This window comes from Lemur catta, chromosome 13 (genome assembly GCF_020740605.2).
Source record: "Lemur catta isolate mLemCat1 chromosome 13, mLemCat1.pri, whole genome shotgun sequence".
NCBI lineage: Eukaryota > Metazoa > Chordata > Mammalia > Primates > Lemuridae > Lemur > Lemur catta.
Genome location: NC_059140.1, coordinates 5,395,419 through 5,417,883, shown reverse-complemented (window position 1 = coordinate 5,417,883; position 22,465 = coordinate 5,395,419). Strand labels below are relative to the sequence as shown.

The 22,465-nt window shown below is 37.0% G+C and overlaps 1 protein-coding gene and 1 pseudogene across 1 annotated transcript; one reads left to right on the top strand and one right to left on the bottom strand.

Annotated features, from left to right (window-relative positions):
• Nucleotides 1-1,319: 1,319 nt before the first annotated feature.
• Nucleotides 1,320-2,345, bottom strand: LOC123648961 (annotated as a pseudogene).
• Nucleotides 2,346-20,578: 18,233 nt separating this feature from the next.
• LOC123649446 (putative vomeronasal receptor-like protein 4) lies at nucleotides 20,579-21,504 on the top strand. The gene is given in 2 exon segments (XM_045567584.1): nucleotides 20,579-20,968; nucleotides 20,971-21,504. Coding segments are annotated over 2 exon segments (924 nt in total).
• The last annotated feature ends 961 nt before the right edge of the window (nucleotides 21,505-22,465 follow it).

Sequence of the window (22,465 nt, the reverse complement as noted above, 5' to 3'; positions counted from 1 at the left end):
GCCTACTTTGCTGTTTTTCTCTCATTCTAGAAGGAGGGCAGGGGGTTAGTGTTGGCTTCCCTGCATCCCAGGCAAACAGGAAATACTACCGTGTGACTAAATTTCAAGAGGCCAGGGTTGTCCCCACTTTTCCTGCAAAAGGGCGGTTACTCCTCGCAGTACGCAGGCGATTGGGGGTGGCTCCTGCGGCCGTTTCTTTTGGCAGACAGCAGCAGCTCCTAGACTTCCGCGGTCTTTCCCCTTCCACCCGGCTACGTGTGTCCACTCCTCTTACCAGTCACCCCGGATTCCAGGTGAGTAAGTCCCCCCCAGCCACGCCCTCTCAGCCTTCCACTGTGACGTCACGCGCGACCCAGGTAACCGTGGAGACCGCCAAACCCTCGGGAACTACACTAATGCGCGCGCCCTCCCGAAGTCCAAACTGGCTCCACCTTTCTCCGGGAATCCTCTGAGGTCTCGGGTCTGGTCGCCCGGAGGCTGCTGTAATCCCAAAAGGAACGTGAGAGGAGTTGGATGTTTAGAGGGGGCCCAATAATTCAGATTTTCTTGCTTTAATTCTCTGTATTGCCACTGTAAAATATTTAACAAAGTCCAAGAGATTACTGGTAATGCAATAACAACCTATGCCTTTACATGAATAGGGCTATTAATAACAAACTGATCAGTGAAGTAATTGGAAAAATGTTTCAATGTAAAGAGTGATTCACTATTCTATTTACACAGTATTGAAACCATCAAAACATTTAAACACCAGAAAGTTCAAAGTAATATTAAGTAATAATCGATAACTCTGAAATATTGCAACATCTTGAAATACCTTCTGAATGACCAAAAACAGATGAAATTTTGTTCAGTATAACTTCAGTGAAGTTTTTTACATAGAACTATGTTTTTAAATTGGTAATCCATATAAGATATATTCTAAACCTTTAAGTGACTAGATTGTTCAATAAATAAAACTCCACATTGCTTTACTGTTATGAACTAATAAGCTTATAATTCAGAGAAATCCTTTTAAGAAATTCTAGCCTATAGGCTAACATGTTCAAATTGTTTGGTTCTACTAATTTCATTAGCAAAAACCTCCAATTTCTTTATGAGATATTTAATTCTTCTAAATATCATCTTTAAAGGGCCTGACTTGAGTTTTGTCAAAAAAGAGCACAAGTAAAGCTTACCCCTCCAGTCTCCAGTCTCCAAGGTTCTTCATGAGTTTCAGCTCAGCATATGCCAGTAAGGCTACCTTCCCGTGAATTTTCCATAGTAACAACTTTAACACTTCCCACAAAGTATCCTCTCCTTTTTGGTAGCTTGTGATGTTAATAATGGCATGTGGTGTTCCTTAGCATAACCTGCCAAAAAGTGAAGGTCTCCTTGGAAGAAAAGCCATGGGCTGCAATCACACATCTGAGTTGACAGACATCCAAATGGGTTCTATATAAGAAGAAAAGGTTCGTGTCTTCTGTAACATGAATGTTCACTTTCAATAGATTCAAACAGATCATGACATAGACATCTTCAAACGTGATGGGTTTTACGTGACCCATCATTTCATAGATCCTTGGCACCAGATCTCTGGACATTATGTAACCCAAGCCACTGCAATAGGGAGGGAACACCTTGAAAGGAAACTCCTGGTATCAAATATGGGCTTGTTTTTTTTTTTTTTTTTGTAAAATCCTCTATAGGAATAATTATGGATTAGAGGATAACTTGTGAAAAACTTCTCTGAGTATTTTAGGTTTAAAAGATAACTTCACTAAATTGCCAGTATTGACGAAAACATCGGTGTCTGTCTTCATGATATACTTGGTATTGGGGCAAAACAAAGTTACCCACCTGAATGCCATAATGGTTTTCAAGGTCAGGTTATTTTATATGTCTAAAAAATCTTGTCAGATAATGTCACACTGTGAAGAAGATGTTCTTCCTCTAAAGACAATGCTAACATTTTGCCTTCCCTTTCAAGCCTGCTGGCCCAGTGAGAAAAATGTGAAAACCTCCTAGCCCCACCAAGACCTTTCTTCACCCTGCATAACTCTAATGGCCTGTATGCCTTTCACATCTGAGGGGTGGGAGGCCACCAGGATGACCAGAAATAGGTTCCGATGAGAGCAGTTTGAATGCTCTCAAAGTGAGAAACAGAAGTTTTGTCTGTAAATGGGCTCATATTCATAGAAGTACATACAGTTTATGTGTTCTGTCACATTGTAGTGGGGAAGGCTGAGGTACCACATCACAAGGAAACTCAGGAGTGACAGCAGCTGGAGACTCCATTTGAGGGGTTTCAGGGACATCCTACTTGGAAGGACAGGCAAGAGAGCCAGGGCCATCCATGACAGCTCAGAAGCACATGAGCGTCAGGGTCTCCTTGATTTGTTTCTTCTGAATAAAAAACCTTCAATTTCCCTATTGAACATTCATCAGTATGTAACTGTCAAAAATAATGCCAACTAAAAAACAGAGACTCCCAGATTGGCTTAAAATTCTTCCATATACTGCTTATAAGACACACTTCTGTATAGTTTCAGATGAAATTAAAGCACTAGCTGAAGTTTTGTGTTGTTTTCTGTTGTCCATGCTTTAATTAAAACATTCAGATTTGCTGTGAACTGCAGTGCAGGGGAACTACTAGCCACCAAGGCCCGAGCCCCAGCGTGTGGCAGCTCAACCCCGGCTGCTCTCCAGAAAGGGCCTCTGCAACCTTGTATTTCTTTATCATGAAATCTAATATATTCTTATTATCTGGGAATTAGAACATGGACACCTTTGGTGGGCCATATTCTGCCCCCTAACCCTATTAACTGTGTCACTTGAAAATTGTCCTGGCTCTTTCTCAGTTTAGTTTCCACTCTAGAAATCCCTTATATGAACTCTGTACATCTCAAGACAGAATTGCTAATGCCCACCTCTTGATTATCAAGAGGAGAAGCACTGTTATTAATCATTTTAGTTATGAGGTTGCATAAAATAATCACATTGATCATTTTCTTGAGACTTTGCTTACTACAAGGATACATGCCCAGGCCTTGAAAAATACTTAGGTCTTCAATAATAAAGATAATTATCCCAAAGTATTTTTTCAGAATATCTTCAATACCATAATATTTTGTAAAGTTTCACTGAATATTTCTGCAGTTACTATCTCATAATATTTGACATGGATTCATGCTGATGGAGTCTTACTCAAGCTTGTTTTTGAAAACCTGTAAAACCTAGTATAATTTTATAGGGATGTTTGTGTAGCCAATGGCCTCGATGATAGAAATAGTGTCTTCCTCTGGGGCAAAAGGCAGTCTTGCTTACTGCTCAGCATAATGGAAATAATATCTCTCTGCATCTCTCTGGGCAGAGGTCAGTAAGTTTACTGCCCATTACATGACATTCCAGGAGGAAAAGTAGAAACAGCCCCTGACCTGGGACACACTTATGTGAAAACTAGCATTTCTTCCTCTTCCTCCCCCTCCTCTGTTTTTTTTTTAAGGGAAGATCACCTCCACAAATAGCGTCTCCACTTTGAGAATATACCCCTAGGGCCTCAGCACAACCCCTTCATCTGCTACCACATACCCATAGGCTGAAGAACCTTGAAGTGCACAAAAGGCCTACACTCCCCTGTCCTATGTCACAAGAGATTATTCATGAATAATGAGCTCCTTCACTGACACCAAAGTGTGAGTTTCTCCTTTCCTGCCCTTAGGTGCCATCCCTTGGTATTGATGCCAGCAATTTCCGCTATGGCAATGAGAATATGGGCCACATTGACCTGCCCATACCAAACCGAAGCAGAGCAAGCCCTATGACCACCCTTTAAGGGCGAACCCAAACTCTCATAAATGGTTCTGGGAGTACTCAAGCTTGACCTTGGCCTCACCTTGGAATCACCTGAGACACTTCTAAAAGTAAATGCACTACACTAACCAATCAAAACACAGAGGTTAGTAGAATAGATTAAAAAACATGATCCAGCTATCATATTTTTACAAAGCCATAAATAGATTGGAAGTAAAAAGAGGAAAACAGCTATGTCATGCAAACAGTAAGCAAAAAAGAGAGCTGGGGTGGCTATACTAATATCAAAGAAGATAGACTTTAAATTTAAAAATGTTACAAGAGAAAAGAATGGCATTATATATTCATGAAAGTTTCATTTAGCAAGATTTAAATATTATAAACATTTATATACCTAATAACAGACCGTTAAAATATATGAAGAACAAATTGACAGAATTGAAGAGAGAAATAGACAGTTCTAAAATAATATTTGAAAATATTGATACACCACTCTCAGTAATAAATAGTGTATTCAGACAGAGATAATTTAGGAAGTAGAGGACTTGAATAAATCATTAAACTAATTAGATCTAAGAGATATATACAGGTTACTATACCCAACAAGAAGAGAATATGCACTAGTCTTAAGTGTACCTGGGATATTTTCCTGGATACACTATATGTTAAGTCAAAAAGTAAATAAATAACAGAAGGAAAACTAGAAAGTTCACAAACTTGTAAAAAATAAACAACACACTCTTAAACAACCAATAAGTAAAAGAAGAAATCATGAGGAAGATAAGAAAATACTTAGAGAAAAAGGAAAATGAAAAAATCATACAAAAAGTTATGGGATGTAGCAAAAGCAATACTAAGATGAAAAATTAATAGCTATAAATACATTAAAAATGAAAGATATCACATCAATAACCTAACTTTACAAACTAATGAATTAGATAAGAAGAATAAACTAGATGCAAAGCAAGCAGAAAGAATAAAATAATAAAAGTTAAAGAAGAGATAAATAAAATAGAGATTTGAAAAACAAGAGAAAACCAACTAGACCAAAAGTTGGTTCTGAGTTCTGCAAAAAGGTTAACAAAATTGACAAACCTTTAGTTACAGTAAGAAAAAAATGCCAGAATACTCAAAACACTATAATGAGAAATGAAAATGTGACATTACTGCTGATTCTACAGAAGTAAGATGTTTTAAAAAGCGTGCTATGAATAACTGTATAACAGATAGGACAACCTAGACAAAATGAACAAATACCTAGGTATAGAAAATTTACCGAGACTTGACCACAAAGAAAATCTGAATAGATCCATAAAGAGTAAGGATATTGATGCAGTAGCTGAAAACCTCCCAAAAAAGAAAAGCCCTTTACCAGAGAGCTGCACGTATGAATTCTCTCAAATATTTAAAGAAGAGCAGGAATTCTTTTCACACTCTTACAAAAATTGAAGAGAGCTCAGTTCCAAACTCATTCCATGATGCCAGCATTACCAAAGACAGAAAAAGACACTACAGAAAATTGTAGACGAATATTTCTTATGAACACTGATGTAAAACTCCTGAGCAAAATTCTAGCAAACCAAATTCAGCAGCAAAATAAAAGGATTTTACAGCATGAACAAATGAGATTTATTCTTGAGGGGCAAGGATGTTTTAACTCATGAACATTGATCATTGCATGTTAACAAAATGAAGGGGTTTGGGCATGGTGGCTCATGCCTGTAATCCCAGCATTTTGACAGGCTAAGGTGGAAAGATTGGTTGAGTGCAGGAGTTCCAACCCAGCTTGGAATACATAGCAGACTCCATCTCTACAAAAAATTTAAAAAGTAGCCCGGTGTGGTGGCTCATGCCTGTAGTGCCATATACTGGGTAGCTGAGGTGGGAGGATTGCTTGAGTCCAGAGGTGTGAAGTACAGTGAGCTGTGGAATAACCAAGAAGGCAAAATTCTCAAAGATTGTTTTTGCAGAAATAAATGAAAGCCATCTTAAAGTTTATATGGAATCTCCAGTGAAACTAATCTTAAAAATGAAGACCAAACTTACTTAACTTACACCCACTGATTTCAAAACTTAGTAAAAGTTTCCAAAAATAGTGTGGTGCTGGCATGAAGACACACATTCAGACTAATGGAATAGAATGGAGAGCTCATAATTAAATCCTCATATTTATGGTCAAATAATTTCTGATGGGATGGAAAGACCATTCAATGGGGATAGGACAGTCCTTAGAACAATAGGCGCTGAGAAATTGGATATCTAAATGCAAAAGAATGAAGATGGACCCTTATATTATACCATAAACAAAAACTAACTCTAAATGAATCCAAAAATCTAGGTTTAAGTGCTAAAATTACAAAATTCCTAGACTAAAATATAGGGAAAAGTGACATGACAGTGCATTTGACAATGATTTCCTGCTAGGACACCCAAAGAACATGCAACAAAAGAAAAAATAGACAATTGAACTTTATGAAAATAAAGAAAGTTTTGCAGTGGGAGAAAATGTTTGCAAATCCCATATCTGGTAATGAATTAATATCCTGACTATATAAAGAGCTCTTACAATTCAATAACAGCAACAAGAACAAGAACAAAAACTACCTCATTCAAAAATTGGCAAAGGACTTGAACAGACATTTCTCTAAAGAACATACAAAATGTCCAATAACCACTTAAAAATATGTTCAACATAACTACTCATTCGTGAAATGCAAATCAAAACTACAGTGAGTTATTACTTCACATACATTAGAATCGTTACTATTAAACACACACACACAAAATAACAACTGTTGGCAAGGATGTAGATTAATTAGAACACTTGTACACTGTCAGTGGAAATGTATAATGCTACAACTGCTATAGAAAACAGTATGGTGATTCCTCAAAAATTATACATAGGATTACTATATGATATAGTAATTTAACTTCTGGATATATAAGCAAAAGACATAAAAGCAGAGACATCAAGAGATGTAAGTACACCTGCCATATAGCAGCATTATTCACAATAGCTAAAAAGGGAAAGCAACCCAAGTGTTGTTTGTATTGGCAACATCAGTGAATAAATAAATAAACAAAATATGACTTATACATACAGTGGAATCTTTTTAATTAATCAAAAGTAAAATAGTTCTGCCATATGCTACAATATAGAGGAATCTTAAGTGTGCTAAGTGAAATAAGCCAGTCACAAAAGGTCAAATACTGTATGATTCCACTCAGATGAGGACTTAGAATAGTTAAATTCATAGAAACATATATTAGACATAAAAATATAGTAGAACATCAGTTCTTAGAATAGGTAATTAGAAGCTATTCATTAATGGGTACAGAGTTTCAATGTTGCAAGATTTAAAATCTTCTCCATGGATATATATGACAGTTACAAAACAATGTGAGTGTTCTGAATTCCTCTGAATGGCACACTTAAAAACGGTTAAAATGGTCAAAATGGTCAATGTCATGTATATTTTACCACAATGCATAAAGTACTTTTTTAAATGAACAAACTGCAATTGTCTTCAAAAGCATGGATGAATATCATAAATATAATGTTGCGTAAAAGAAAGTAGATGTTAAAATGTACATAGTATATAACTTCAGTTATATAAAAATCCAGAAACAAAATAAATCAAAACAAACCCTGAGGGTCTGCATTTTAGTAATGGTAGATAGCTTTTGAACTAACACACTCAGAGAAAAATTATAAATCCTGGATAAAATATTACATATCACTATTAACATATAGAAACACACACAGATATATGTGCATTTCACATATATGTGTATAAGAACTGAATAAGTATTTCAGCTATTCTCACCATAAGAGAGATAAGTATTGGACATTCAATCTAGCCAAATTAACTTCCTCTCCAAAAAATAACAATACTCTTAAAAGGAATGAGACAAGATCCAGAGTCTCTGTAAGTATTATTTGTAGTTTCTAGTACACAATTTTTAAATATATGAGTCTTTACAAGTTCCCTTAGTGTTTGCTTGTCTGATAAATACTTTATTTTCCCTTCATATATGAAGGGATTTTGCAGGGTACTAAATTCTAGGCTGGGCATTATTCTGTTTGACAAGACTGAGAATGGGGCCCCAGTCCCTTCTAGCTTGTAAGGTCTCAGTTGAGAAATATGTAGTTAGTCTGATGGGTTTTCCAGTGTAGGTTACCTGTTGCTTACATCTTACAGGAGGTAAGAGGACCTCTTTCATGTTTATTTTGGCCAGTCTGATAACTGTGTGCTGTGGTGTTTTCCATTTTGTGATGAATATCCTCCGAGTCCGTTGAGCTTCTTGTGCCTGAATATCTAGATTCCTAGCAAGGCCAGGGAAACCTTCCTCAATTATTCCCTCAAATAGATTATTGAACCCTGCCCTGCAAGAAGTACTCAGAACTGTGTTGAACAGGAATCAGCAAATAGACACTTACCAGTGTAAAATCATCCAAAAGCTAAAGGTCAAAGACCACATACCACAATGGCTCAAGACATAAAACAAAGTAAAAAAGATCTACTCAATAGGATGAACAAAAAGCACCCTACTTATCAATTTTTTCAATAAATGTGACTAGCTTGACCTGCCCACTGAAGAGACATGGGTGGCTGAATGGATAAATATATACACAAATCAAATATCTGCTGTTTTCAGGAAACACATGGAACCCACAAAGAGCCATTCAGACTCAAGGTGAAGGAATAAAAAAAAAAATTCCACACAAATGGAAACAAAGAGAAAGCTGGAGTAGCAGTTCTCATATCAGTTAACTTAGTCTTCAAATCAACAAAAGTAATGAAAGTCAAACATGGTCATTAAATAAAGATAAAGGCAAAAATTCAAAAAGAAGAGATAATAATTCTACTAAACACTGGTACACCCAGATTCATAAAGCAAATCTTATTTGATTAAAACAAAATGATAAAACAATGACATTGTAATAGCTGGGGACTTCAACACCACACTGACAGAACTGTACAGATCTTCCAAACAGAAAATAAACAAAGAAACAATGGATTTAAATAGAACTCTAGAACAAATGGGCCTAACAGACATTTACAGAACTTTCAACCCAAAAACCACTGAATATACGTTCTTCTCAGCAGCTCCCAGGACATTCTCTAAGATTTATCACATCCTAAGCCACAAAACATGTCTCAACAAATTAAAAAAAAAATAGAAATCATATCATGCATCTTCTCAGACCACAGTGGAATAAAATTAGAAATCAACTCCAACAGAAATGCTCATCTCTACACAAAGTCATGAAAATAAACAACCTACTGCTGAATGATTACTGGGTCAAGGAGGAAATTAAGGTGGAAATCAAAAGATTGTTTGAACTACATGACAAATGGGCACAAATTATCAAAATCTGTGGGACACAGCTAAAGCAGTCCAAAACAGGAAAATTCATAGCCTTAAATGCCTTCATCAAAAAGATAGAAAGATCACAAATCAATGGTCTAATCAATCAACTCAAAGAACTGGGAAAAAGAAGAGAAAAACAATCCCAAACACGGCAGCAAGAAAAAAATCACCAAGATAAGAGCAGAACTAAATGAAATCAATAATAAAAGAACTATATGAAAGATTAATAAAACAAAAGGCTGTATCTTTGAAAAAATAAACAAAATAGACAAACCTTTTATGGACTAACAAGAAGCAGAAAAGAAAGGACTCTACTAAGCTCAGTCAGAAATGAAAAAGGAGCAATTACAACTGATAACACAGAAATACAAAATACCATCTCTGAATGCTATAAAAATCTCTATGCACATATGGTTGAAAATGTGGAGAAAACAGACAAATTCCTACAACCACACAGCTTCCCTAGGCTCAATCAGGAAGTAATAGAACTCCTGAAGAGACCAATATCAAGTACCAAAATTGAAGGAGCAATAAAAATCCTTCCTTAGGCCGGGCGCAGTGGCTCACGCCTGTAATCCCAGCACTCTGGGAGGCCGAGGCGGGTGGATTACTCGAGGTCAGGAGTTTGAGACCAGCCTCAGCAAGAGCGAGACCCCGTCTCTACTAATAATAGAAAGAAATTATCTGGCCAACTAAAAATCTATATAGAAAAACTTAGGCGGGCATGGTGGCACATGCCTGTAGTCCGAGCTACTTGGGAGGCTGAGGCAGTAGGATTGCTTAAGCCGAGGAGTCTGAGGTTGCTGTGAGCGAGGCTGACACCACGGCACTCATTCTAGCCTGGGCGACAAAGGGAGACTCTGTCTCAAGGAAAAAAAAAAAAAATCCTTCCTTAAAAGAAAGTCCCAGACCAGATGGTTCAACACACAAATTCTACCAGACCTACAAAGAAGAACTGGTACCCATCAAACAGAAATTATTTCACAACATCAAGAACCAAGGAATCCTCTCCAACATGTTTTACGAAGCCAACATCACCCTGATTACCAAACCAGGAAAAAAACTCAACAAAAACAGAAAAGTACAGGCCAATATTCCTTATAAATATAAACACAAAAATTCTCAATAAAATCCTAGCAAATCGAATTCAGCTCTACATCAAACAATAATCCATCACAAGCAAGTGTGATTTATCCCAGAGATGCTGGGATGGTTCAACATACAGATATCTATGAATGTAATTCACCACAAAAACAGAGGTAGAAACAAAGACATATAATCTTCTCAATAGACACAGAAAAAGCATTTGACGAAGTTCAGCACCCTTTTATGATAAGAATGCTTAATAAAATAGGCATTGATGGGACATACCTCAAAAGGATGAAAGTCATATACAACAAACCGACAGCCAACATCATACTGAATAGGGAAAAACTAAAAAGATTTCCACTTAGAACTATTGAGTTCCAGGGAGAAAATAGGGAGGGACATACCCCACCCCACAGAAACTGGGCTAGCAGACAAGGGTGGAAAAAACCTAGCTCAGGCCATAGCAACCACATGATTAGTCCCCTCAAATCAGGAGCAGCTCTTCAGACTTGGAAAGATAGCCCTGAATTCCAAATCAGTGGCTGACCCTAGTGGCTAGACAAGCAGCATCTGAGCCCTGCTGAGACTCAGAAAAGCCCATGACCCAGGCTCTTGCATTCCAGTCATGACCTATCTTGCTCCCACCCCATCTCAGAGGGAGTAAGAACCAAGCAACCCGATGGGAGCTACAGGGCCCCTCCTAAAGCTTGGGATACTTGTGTACTCCACCTGGGGGACCACAGCCTACCACAGGCACAAAGATTGCCTTGGCAGCTGACTCCTCCATGCAAACTACAATCAATGACAGTGGGAGCAGCCCCATAGATAAGCAGAGTGCCTTCCAACTCAAGCAATTAGGGAATTGCAGATTTGTATCCACAAATACAATCCACCAGCTCAGAGATTAAGCTGGAAGACAAAAGTCACTGCACTCTTGGGAAGAGGTGAATACAACAGGTCAAAGACAACACAAGATGTTCCTTAAACCTGCTAAAACACCCCAAAGGCAACTCAGGACCAGAATTCCTCTCTCAGGCATGGTCAGGGATCAATCTTTGAGAACTTGGAGACAGGGCCATAAGCCAGCCCTATCACCTGAGCTGTCAATTAAGAGGTCAGATGAGAAGGAATCAAGAACATAAAACAGAGCTAAAGGACATCCCTTAAAGAAATCAATGACTCCCCACCAATAGATACCAACCTAAAAACAGTGGTTCTAATGACAGGTGAAGAATTTCAAATATGGATTGTAAGAAAATTCAATTAAATACAAGAGAAAATAGAAACTCAACACAAAGAAGCCACAAAAGCAATGCAGGAAATGAGTGAAAAAATCTCTAAGAAATCAAAGAATGAAAGAAAAACCAAACATAAATTCTGGAAATGAAAAATTCATTCAAGGAATTACAAAACATAGAGAAAAGCTTAAAGTATAGTCTAGATCAGGCAGAAGAAAGAATCTCAGAGCTTGAATAAAACACCTATGAGCTAACCAAATCAGTAAAAGAGAAAGAACAGAGACATAAAAGGAGTGAACAAACCCTACAAGAAATGTGGGATTAGGTAAAAAGGCCAAACATAGGAATCATACACATCCCTGAGGGTGAAGCAGAAATTACACAAGAGTTGTGTAAGTTATTTGAGGAAATCATTGAGGAAAATTTCCCTGGCTTAGCTAGAAACCTAAATATCTAGGTACAAGAAACACATAGGACTCCTGGGAGATGCACCATGAAGAGGCAATCTCCATGACAGATACTCAATAAGCTGGCCAAAGTAAACATGAAAGAGACACTCCTACAATCAGTACAGTGAAAACAACAGATAATGTACAATGGAAAATCTATCAGACTAACTGCAGACTTTTCGACTGAAACCTTACAAGCCAGAAGGGACTGGGGACCCAACCTCTGTCTTCTAAAACAGAGTAATGGCCAGCCTGAAAATTTATCTCCTGCAAAACTAAGTTTCTTATATGAGGGAGAAAGAGAGACTTTCCCAGAGAAGGATTCGCTGAGGGAATCTACAAAGATGAGACCTGCCTGCAGGAAATACTTAGAATTGCATTGTACATTGATCAGCACAATAGACACCCACCAATGTAAAATCATCCAAAGATCATGTGTAATTCATGATGGATAACAGAATTAAACCTAAGCATGAAACTATGACAATTCTAGAAGATAATGTTGAGAAGACCTCTTATAGACATTGATCTATTCAAAGAATTTATGAGGATGACCCCAAAAGCAACCACAGCAACAACAAAAATAAGTAAATGGGACCTCATCAAATTAAAAAGCATTTGTACAGCCAAGGACACAGTGATAGCAAATAGACAGCTCACAGAATGGGAGAAAATATTTGCATGGTATACACCCAATGAAGAACTAAAAACCTGAATTTACAAGGAAGTCAAGCAAATCAGCAAGAAAAAATCAAGCAAGCCCATTAAAATTGGGCAAAAGAGATGAACAGAAACTTTTCAAAAGAAGATAGACTAAGGGACAACTAACACATAAAATAATGCTCAATACTCTCATAATCAGGGAATGCACATCAAAACCATAAGGTGAGATCACCTAAATCCAGTGAGAATGGCTTTTATCAAAAGTCCCAAACAACAGATGCTGGTGAGGATGTGGAGAGAAAGGAACGGTGCTACACTGTTGCTGGGATTGCAAACCAATACAACTTCTATAGAAAGTAGTATGGAGATACCTCAAAGAACTAAAAATCTACATACTATTTGATCCATCAATCCCACTACTAGGAATTTTCCCAAAGGACATTTTATAAAAAAGGCATCTGTACTTGCATGATTATTGCAGCACAAATCACAATTTGGGTTGGAAACAACCCAAATGCCCATCAATACATGAGTGGATTAATAAAATGTGGTATATGTGTACCATGGAACACTACTCAGCCATAAAAAATGGTGATTTTGTATCTTTTGTAACAAACTGGATGGTGCTGCAGACCATTCTTCTGAGTAAAGTCTCACAGGAATGGAAAAACGAATACCACATGTACTCAGTACTAACCTAGACCAAATCAATCCACACTTATGTGACATATGGAAGTAAAACACAAGGGAAATCAAGTAGGTGGGAGGGGGAGATGGGGATAAGTAAATTTACACCTAATGGGTACAATGCACACTAACTGAGTGAAGGGCACACTTGCAGCTTTGACTCAAACTGTACAAAAGGAAATTATGCAACCAAGATGAGCATACCCCCATTAAAGTTATAGCCAATAAGCAAAAGATTAGATGATTAGCATTGTTCTTTATTAGAGAAATGCAAATCAAAACCACAATATCACATGGATGCATGCATATGTATATATAATGTCAATTGTTGGCCTAAAAACAGTAAGTAGGTTTCACGTCCTATTAATGAAACTTCCTTTACATGCTCTGTCTTTTCTCCACACACATTTCAGTGCTAACTGAGAGAAGCTGCCTGATTCTCCCTCCTGGGGAGCAGGCATCAGCAGGTGTGGGGAGGTGAGAAGCAGCACCACCACTGGAGAGAGGTTCTCTGCACAGCCCAGCTGGTCTGGTTCAGGGATGACTTCCCTCTTTTTTTTTTTTTTGAGACAGGGTCTCACTTTGTTGCCCGGGCTAGAGTGAGTGCCGTGGCATCAGCCTAGCTCACAGCAACCTCAAACTCCTGGGCTTAAGCGATCCTACTGCCTCAGCCTCCCGAGTAACTGGGACTACAGGCATGTGCCACCATGCCCGGCTAATTTTTTTCTATATATACTTTTAGTTGTCCAGATAATTTATTTCTAGTTTTTAGTAGAGACGGGGTCTCGCTCAGGCTGGTCTCGAACTCCTGACCTCGAGCGATCCACCCGCCTCGGCCTCCCAGAGTGCTAGGATTACAGGCGTGAGCCACCGCGCCCGGCCCGACTTCCCTATTTGATAGAGAAATACATACTCTGTGATTCAGGCCCATCCAGGGGCACCTGGTTCTGACTCAGACCAAATGGAGACTGTTTACCAGAAAGTCAGGAGTGACACATAAGCAATTCACCAGGCTGGACCCAAAATGTCTGAAAGCCAGTGCCCTATGCTAAGGTACTTAGGTTTGGAGGAATAAATGTAATATCTTAAAATCAGATGGTACTGGCTTAAAAAGAATACCATACAAAGGATATAAAAGTTAAGTTAAATAGGAAGAGTAAGTTCAAGGGATATACTATACACCATAGTTACTATAGTTAGTATAGTACACTCTCCAAAAATGCTGAGACTGGATGCTAAGTCTTCTCACCATGAAAATGAACTGTGTAAGGTAATGCATATTTTAATTATGTAGATTTTACCATACTACTATTTATATATACTTTCAAACATCATATTGTACATGGCAAACACATGCAGTTTTATCTGCCAACTTAAAAACTCCCATGTGTATTGCAGCGCTACTCACCCAAGATGGAATGAACCTGTGTCCAGCAATAAATGAATAAAAAAAAGTGACACATATATATATTTACCCACAATGGAATATTATTCAGCCATAAAAGGTAAAATTCTTCCATTTTCAACAATGTGGATGGAACTGGAGGACATTATGTTAAGTGAAATAAGCCAGGCACAGAATGACAAATATCGCATGTCCTCACTTCTATGTGGGGGATAAAATAGTTGTTTCTATAGAAGTAGAGAGTAGAATGATGGTTACTAGAGGCTGAGAAAGGCTTGTCTGTGGGAGGGGTGATAAAGAGAGGTTGGTTAATAGGTACAAACCTACAGTCAGAGAGAAAGAATAAGAAAGACCCTTCTACCTAGCTAAATATAGAAGAGGGATGTTTCCTAATTCCCCCAAAGGTTCTGCATATTGTACTTGTGACCCTGAAAACCAGGTACAAGTGGGAAACCCCTGTGGAGGCCACCAAAAATCACTTGAACCAGAAGAGACACATTGGGAAGTCTGACATGGTATTTTATTTGTTTGGAAGTTTGTGTTATTGGGAAACATCTGTTTTGTTGACGAGGACTGAAAGTATACAAACCACGTGGGCTAAGAGGTGACATTGGAAAATATGTGTACATGTGGAAAAGCTTGGAACCCATCTGTTACTACCCTATTGTTTTCTAGGCATTAAAAAAGTTCAGTTTTCCCTTTGGTGACTCTCCTTTCCAATGATCCCAAGGCCAGGAATGTCCTAGTTGTACAGGTGATATGATAATTGTGGGCCTGGAGGGACATGAGCCAATAGCATGTCTTCCTAATACCCCTGTCTTGGGGGCCCTATCTCACATACATGTACTTACTCCAAAGCCTCAGCTGGGTGAATGTTTATTTCTCAGCTTTGTGAACAGTCAGAGCTCCAGGTTCAGATAGGTGTTGGGATGAGGCAGGATTTTCTCCATGATGTATGTACTTCTTTCTCATAATTTTGTTGTTGTATCTCATTGAATAACTAATTATTAGATGTTTCCAGGTAGAATAGAAATTTCATTAATTCTCTGAGCAAGTGTGTAGAGTTTTAGAAGGGAATTTATAATTTTGTGATATTATATTTGAATTTATATTTTATTGCAATATTTATTTCAATAAATTATTTAAAAAATTATTTTTATCCTTTTATAAAAAGTTTTATATTTAATGAGATAATGCGTTTGAGGCAGTTCAAAATGATTTAACCACACTTCTATTTAAAGATCAGGAACAGTTATTACATTTCTGGTACATAGGACTGTTTAAAAGTAATGATGTCATAAAACATAAGATTTAACATTTTGCACTAATCTGATTTTAGAAGATGACCAGAGAGAATATTGTGATTTATTCTATTATGGTAATTGCTAATAAGATAATTGATATTACTTCTATTTTCTTTCCATGACATTATGAAACTATCTGAAATCATCACCTTCTGCTATGTATTAAATCACTGTAGGATTAATGATAACTAATATAGTGGTGACTGGCAGTATTCAGCATGATATAAAATATTTTCTTAAAATAAATTTATTTTCTTCTTTTCTAAATGGACTAAAACCAAAAATGTTTTGTATATAAGCTTGGGAGATCATTTATTCATGAGAAAATAATAATTTGCAAACTTGAAAGACAGCATCTCCTTACTATATAAAAAATGTTAAATTTAGTATTCCTGCTGTTTACTCTGAAAGTTCCAAAATGTAAGACTTACATAAAACATAGTCACAATACTCACAAGTAAATTTCATCTAAGTTGTTGAAATTCACAAGGTAAGATTTTCTAAATTCAGAAAAGAATAGCATCTTCTAGGATCTACATGCAATTAAAATGGAAGACAGAGAGGCTAGAACGAGGATACTGTTTATAACAGAAAGGAACAAAATGCTGATGAGAGAGAAATTGTCTAATTTGTGGCCTATGAAAACAACAAAATCTCAAGAAACTTGATCAGTATAAAACTACTGTGTTCCTGAACATTAGAGAATTTTAAATTTATCTTAAAATATTTCTTGTTAAGAGCCCCTGCATTTCATGGAGAGGAGGGAGAGTGTCTGAGAGGAAGGGTCTTCACTGACCCTGATCAGGGTTCCTGAGCACAGAGGACATGCCTTCAGTTTCCTTCCTGATACAGTATTTGATGCAGTTTATCTGAGCACGTTCTTGCTACAGTGATGCATAGGGAGGTAATGGCAAAACACTTTGAAAACTGTTAGGAAAAAACTGTTGCGTCATGTTGTTTTCTTTTTGGCTCTGGTGGCCACAGTAACACACTGCCAGATAGTATTTTAAGGTTTCTAAACCAGGCTCTCCAGTGACTTTTTTGGTCTCCTACCTCTGCAGTGACACTTCCCTGGCCCATGTTTTCCCTCAGATGAGCTGAAAATAAAATGTCTTGAGATTATGGTCAGTGAGCTTCCAGCTGTGCCCTTCTCTAAGTTAAATTGCCAAAGAATAGCAGATACATTTCAATTTTTCTGTGGTGTCTGGAACTGGTGATTATTCTTTTGCCATTTGTGCATTTACAAAGGATTTTCGTGGAGCTCTTCTGGCTAGGGAAGGTAACTCCTTTATGTACCATTGCCATCTGTGTTTCTCAGGTTGCCAACTATTGCCACCAAATGAACAAGCCCTTGTCCCATCAGCCAGGCCATCTGCAATTCTCATAATCCCTTTATGCTGTCAAAGACCAGCCATCTCGTTACAATGCTATTCATAGTCTATGGTGAAATTGATAAAGAATATTACACTTTTGATTATTATGATAAGAAAACAAACACAGGGTGCTATTTGATACAGGGTTATACTTAAAGATGTGTTAGACAGAATGCAAAAAACTATATTAAAATGCTATTAAGTATAAAATAATATAAATACTCTAAGTATTAGTTGTTATTTTAAAGATGAAGATATAGACTTTATCACACTTTATTTTCTCCAAAATAACATATTCTCTAATGCAAAGTAGAACTGAATTTGTAAATGGCTTCTTTCTTTCATTACAGTCCTTCTCTTTTTTGGACATCTAATTTAACCCCTCAGACTTCATGGTCAGTCTTTGGTTCCTGGTCCACTTAATGGCTGTGTTTGTTCTAACCTATCCATAATTGTGTATAAACTTTGGGGCTTAAAACATTAGAATAGATTAACATGAAATTGAGAAAAATGCAGATAGACTTAATCCTCATTATCTGTCAAAGAGTGCACAGGGGCTTAACCCTTAGCCCAAGGACAACCTAGTTGCCACATCTCAGAGTGTGTGCTGAGATGAGCATAAAGATTTATAAATTTTTTGGTATCAGATAGGACTCAATTCTACTTTATACTCAGACTAAACTATATGATATGTATAGATTTTCCTTCAATTCTAATTAACCCAGGCCTGAATCATGTTTTCAGATCTCATGACTATTTTATGTTGAGGTCTCCAGATTTACCCAATAAAAATACAAGACACAGTTAAGTTTAAAATTTAGAAAGACAGGCCGGGCGCGGTGGCTCACGCCTGTAATCCTAGCTCTGGGAGGCCGAGGCGGGTGGATCGCTCGAGGTCAGGAGTTCGAGACCAGCCTGAGCAAGAGTGAGACCCCGTCTCTACTAAAAATAGAAAGAAATTATCTGGCCAACTAAAAATATATATACAAAAAAATTAGCCGGGCATGGTGGCTCATGCCTGTAGTCCCAGCTACTCGGGAGGCTGAGGCAGTAGGATCGCTTAAGCCCAGGAGTTTGAGGTTGCTGTGAGCTAGGCTGATGCCACGGCACTCACTCTAGCCCGGGTAACAAAGTGAGACTCTGTCTCAAAAAAAAAATAAAATAAAATAAAATAAAATAAATAAAATTTAGAAAGACAATAAATAATTTATTAGTATACCTATGTTGGGTATTTGCATACAATGTTAATACATAATACTTATCTCAAATATATATGTAGATTTATATATGTACCTATAGATATATTTCTTTACTTATTTATAATTCATATTTAACTGATGGTATTGCACTGTATCTTTTAATCCCGATTCATGGAAACCACAGTGCTCCCCAGTCCAGGCCCAGCACCAATGCCTTCCGAACTCCCGGTAGAGAAGGACGCCACATGATGATCTTGTAGACACTACTCTTTTTCAGTATGTGACAGTCATTTACAGAGTAGGGCCATGAAGCAGAGGCAGTGAGCTGGATATCCTTTGGGGTGAGAGAGGAAATTACTAAAATTCTCATCTATGTTACTTTTTCTAATATTTTTATTATATCTTTTTAATCTGTGGCCTATAATATATGTAAAATAATAACAAAATTATTTAGATATATAGATATGAAATAATCCCATACGTATTAGTGGTTATGCCAAAATATTATTTAACTAGTACTGGGTGGTGAGCCTGAACATGTGGAGACCACTGAGCCTTTAAATTAATATTCTCCTGGTATTTTCCCGAGTGCAACATGACAACAGATTCCAACTCAGCTGTGGTGCAGATTTGTGTGGTTGGAGGTATGGGTGGCTTGGTTCTGGCAGTTGGGATAAATATGTCCCTTTACTTGAGAAAGAGCAAAACAAGCTACTCAATTAACTATAATTTCTTCTTTATAGACTCACATGTATCAGGAGGTATTAGAGCAATGTTCTACCTGAGCCATGATTTTTTGAGTATAAGCCAAGAACACTGTCACGCTGACTGTGTTGCTTTACATATTTGTACTTATGGGCCAGTGCAGTTTTAAGGGATCTTGAGAAATATTAAACCTACCTCCATCTCATAAGAGGAATAGAATGACTGTGAGGGATGTTTTTCAGCATTGTACATCTCAATTATTCTAACCCCAGTATGGTATTGGTTTTATAAAATAATCCTGCATCTCCAAGCAAATATTAATAATATGAAAACATGATTTCTTAATCATTCAGTGAAATTTTACAAAAGATTCTGATATAAAGATCTTGTGATTAAGACATGAGGAGAACTGTATTTACTATTGGACAACTATGTATTTTGAAAGGCATGGGAGGGAAAAGAATTATCTTGTGAACATTGTGCTACAACCTCATGGATGTCATAAAGTCAAGAAATTTTCTCCTTGCACATTGACAGCAAAACTATTAAGTTCCTTCTGAAATACAGACAGTTACAAGTTTCACTGGTATAAAAACTCAGCTGGGAGAGAGCGAGGACCACTTGGAGAAGATACAGTTAGTATAACAATGTCCACAGCTTAATCTCCAGGCCCTGGAAATATATTAGGTAAGGTTAGCAGATGGCATCTAGGTTAATATGCTACTGATTTTATGATAGATTATCCAGCATCATCAAGGTAGGCCCCATGCACTTACATGAGTACTTAACTGAGGAAAGTGGAGGGAGGAGAAAAAGTGTCAGAGTGATATGCTATCAGATCAAATCATCAAAACATTAGTTTTTCCAAAACTTTTTGGTGATTCTTTCCCTATTAGCATAAAATTTACTTCAGTTCAGTTGTGCAAATACCCATGATTTATTTTAATATGCACATCACTATTCTGGGTGGTGAAAATTAAGTGAAGGAATGCAGAGAATAAGGAAATGCTTTCTAGAAAGCAAGTCCCAGGTACAATAGGAGTGTAGACAATGTGAACCCTACCGAGGTGTATTAATTATTGTTGATGTTTTAGTGGTTTTATATATATAACACTATACATGTTCAGGTATACTTTTAAGAGATTATATGACTTAGATTTAATCATGATGCATAGGTAAAATTACAATGATGATGCTTTTTATAATTTTGACTATTCAATAAATAATATTGATGATGAGATTTATTGCTTTTTTTCAGAAATATAAAACTATGTTTCCTCTTTCCCATCAAGATGATCATGTTATCATTAAAAGATGCCTTTTATTTCCAAGCTGGAATTGGACTAATAGGCAACACCTCTCTACTTTTCTTCCATATCTTCACGCTCATTCTGGATCACAGACTAAAGTTCAGCAACCTCATCACCTGTCTCTTGGCTCTTATTCACATTATTTTACTTCTCATCGCAGTGTTCTTGGCATCTCCAGACCTCTTTGAGTCACTAAATTTTGGGAGTGACTTCAAGTGTAAGGCATTCTTCTACCTGAACAGGGTGATGAGGGGCCTCTCCATCTGCACCACCTGCCTCCTGAGCATGCTCCAGTCCATCACCATCTGCCCCAGCACCTCATGGTTAGTGAGGTTTAAAAAGAAATCCACAAATCTTATTTTGCATGGTTTTTTTTTTCCCAGTGGTTCCTCAGTTTGTCTTTGAGTAGTTACCTGGTCTTCTCCACTGTGGCTTCTTCCAATGTGACCCAGACAAATGTGCTAACCGTTAGTAAGTACTGCTCACTTTCCTCCATAAGCTACATTGTCTGGAGCCTCTCTGTCATGCTGCCGATAATTACAGACGTCTCCTTTGTGGGAATTATGCTGCTCTCAAGTACATACATGGTAATGCTCTTGTTCAGGCATCAAAAGCACTCCCAGTACCTTCGTACAGCCAGCCTCTCCTCAAAAGACTCCCCAGAGAAAAGGGCTACCCAGACCATCCTACTGCTGGTGAGTTTCTTTGTGGTCATGTACTGGGTGGACTTGAGCATCTCATCCTCTTCAAGCCTTTTAAGGGCATATGACCCAGTTGTCCTGGGTGTGCAGAGGCTTGTGTGCAATGTCTATGCCTCTGTCAGTCCTTTGGTGCTCCTCACTTCTAATAAAATGATAATCAACATACTGCAAAATATGCAACAGAAGTGGCATAGATTTTTAACAAGACAATAATTAAAATAATCTTCTCAAAAATATGTTCTGCTTTAAGTTGTTAAAATAGCATGCAATTTAATATTAGATTTAATTAAATTGTGTATTATATTTTTTATTATATTTAAATACTATTGAAACTGATACAACAAAAGACTTAATAGTTTATTTAGTTCAGTTTTAATCTTGTATGTCTACAGTTTTCTTATCTTTAATTTTGATTCCCTACACTTCATATAAAGGAACATTTTTTATTGTCTTGGGGTGTACACTGCAGAAACTGCTATTGGCAATAAAATCTCTCATTTTTTTGTACTTTTGAAGGTAATTTACTCATTCATTGAAGATATTTTAGCTAACTATCCAATTATGGTTTTCACAATAATTTTGTTCAGTATTATTTGTTTCTTTCTCCATTTTATGGCTCTACACATGCTATATAGATTTTCTTTCTTCTTTCTTGTTAATTATTTGATACATAATAGTTGTATATATTTATAGGGTACATGAGATATTCTGATTTAGGCATACAGTGCGTAATAGTCAAATCAGAATAATTAGGGTATCAGTCACCTGAAGCATTTTGGTATCATTCCAATTCTACTCTTTTGGTTATTTTAAAGTATGCAGTAACTTATTGTTAACTACAGTCACTCTGCTGTGCTATCAAATATTAGATCTTGTTCACTGTATATAACTATGTTTTTGCACTCATTAACATTGCTGTCACCTTTAGAGGTTATCGTCCTTTCTCTTTTTAAGAATTTCCTATCTTGTTGGTGTCATGCAGTTGGACTATTCCTCCTGCTGAGCATTTTCTTCACCTTTTTGACACTGCACTTCTGCATGTAGGGGATACGTGTCCCATTTTTCATTTTGGAAATTTGTAAATCATTTTTTAAGTATTATTATTTATCATTTTATATATTCTAGTGAGTATTTTAATTTATGTTTTCTTTTGATTGTATTCTTCATATATCCA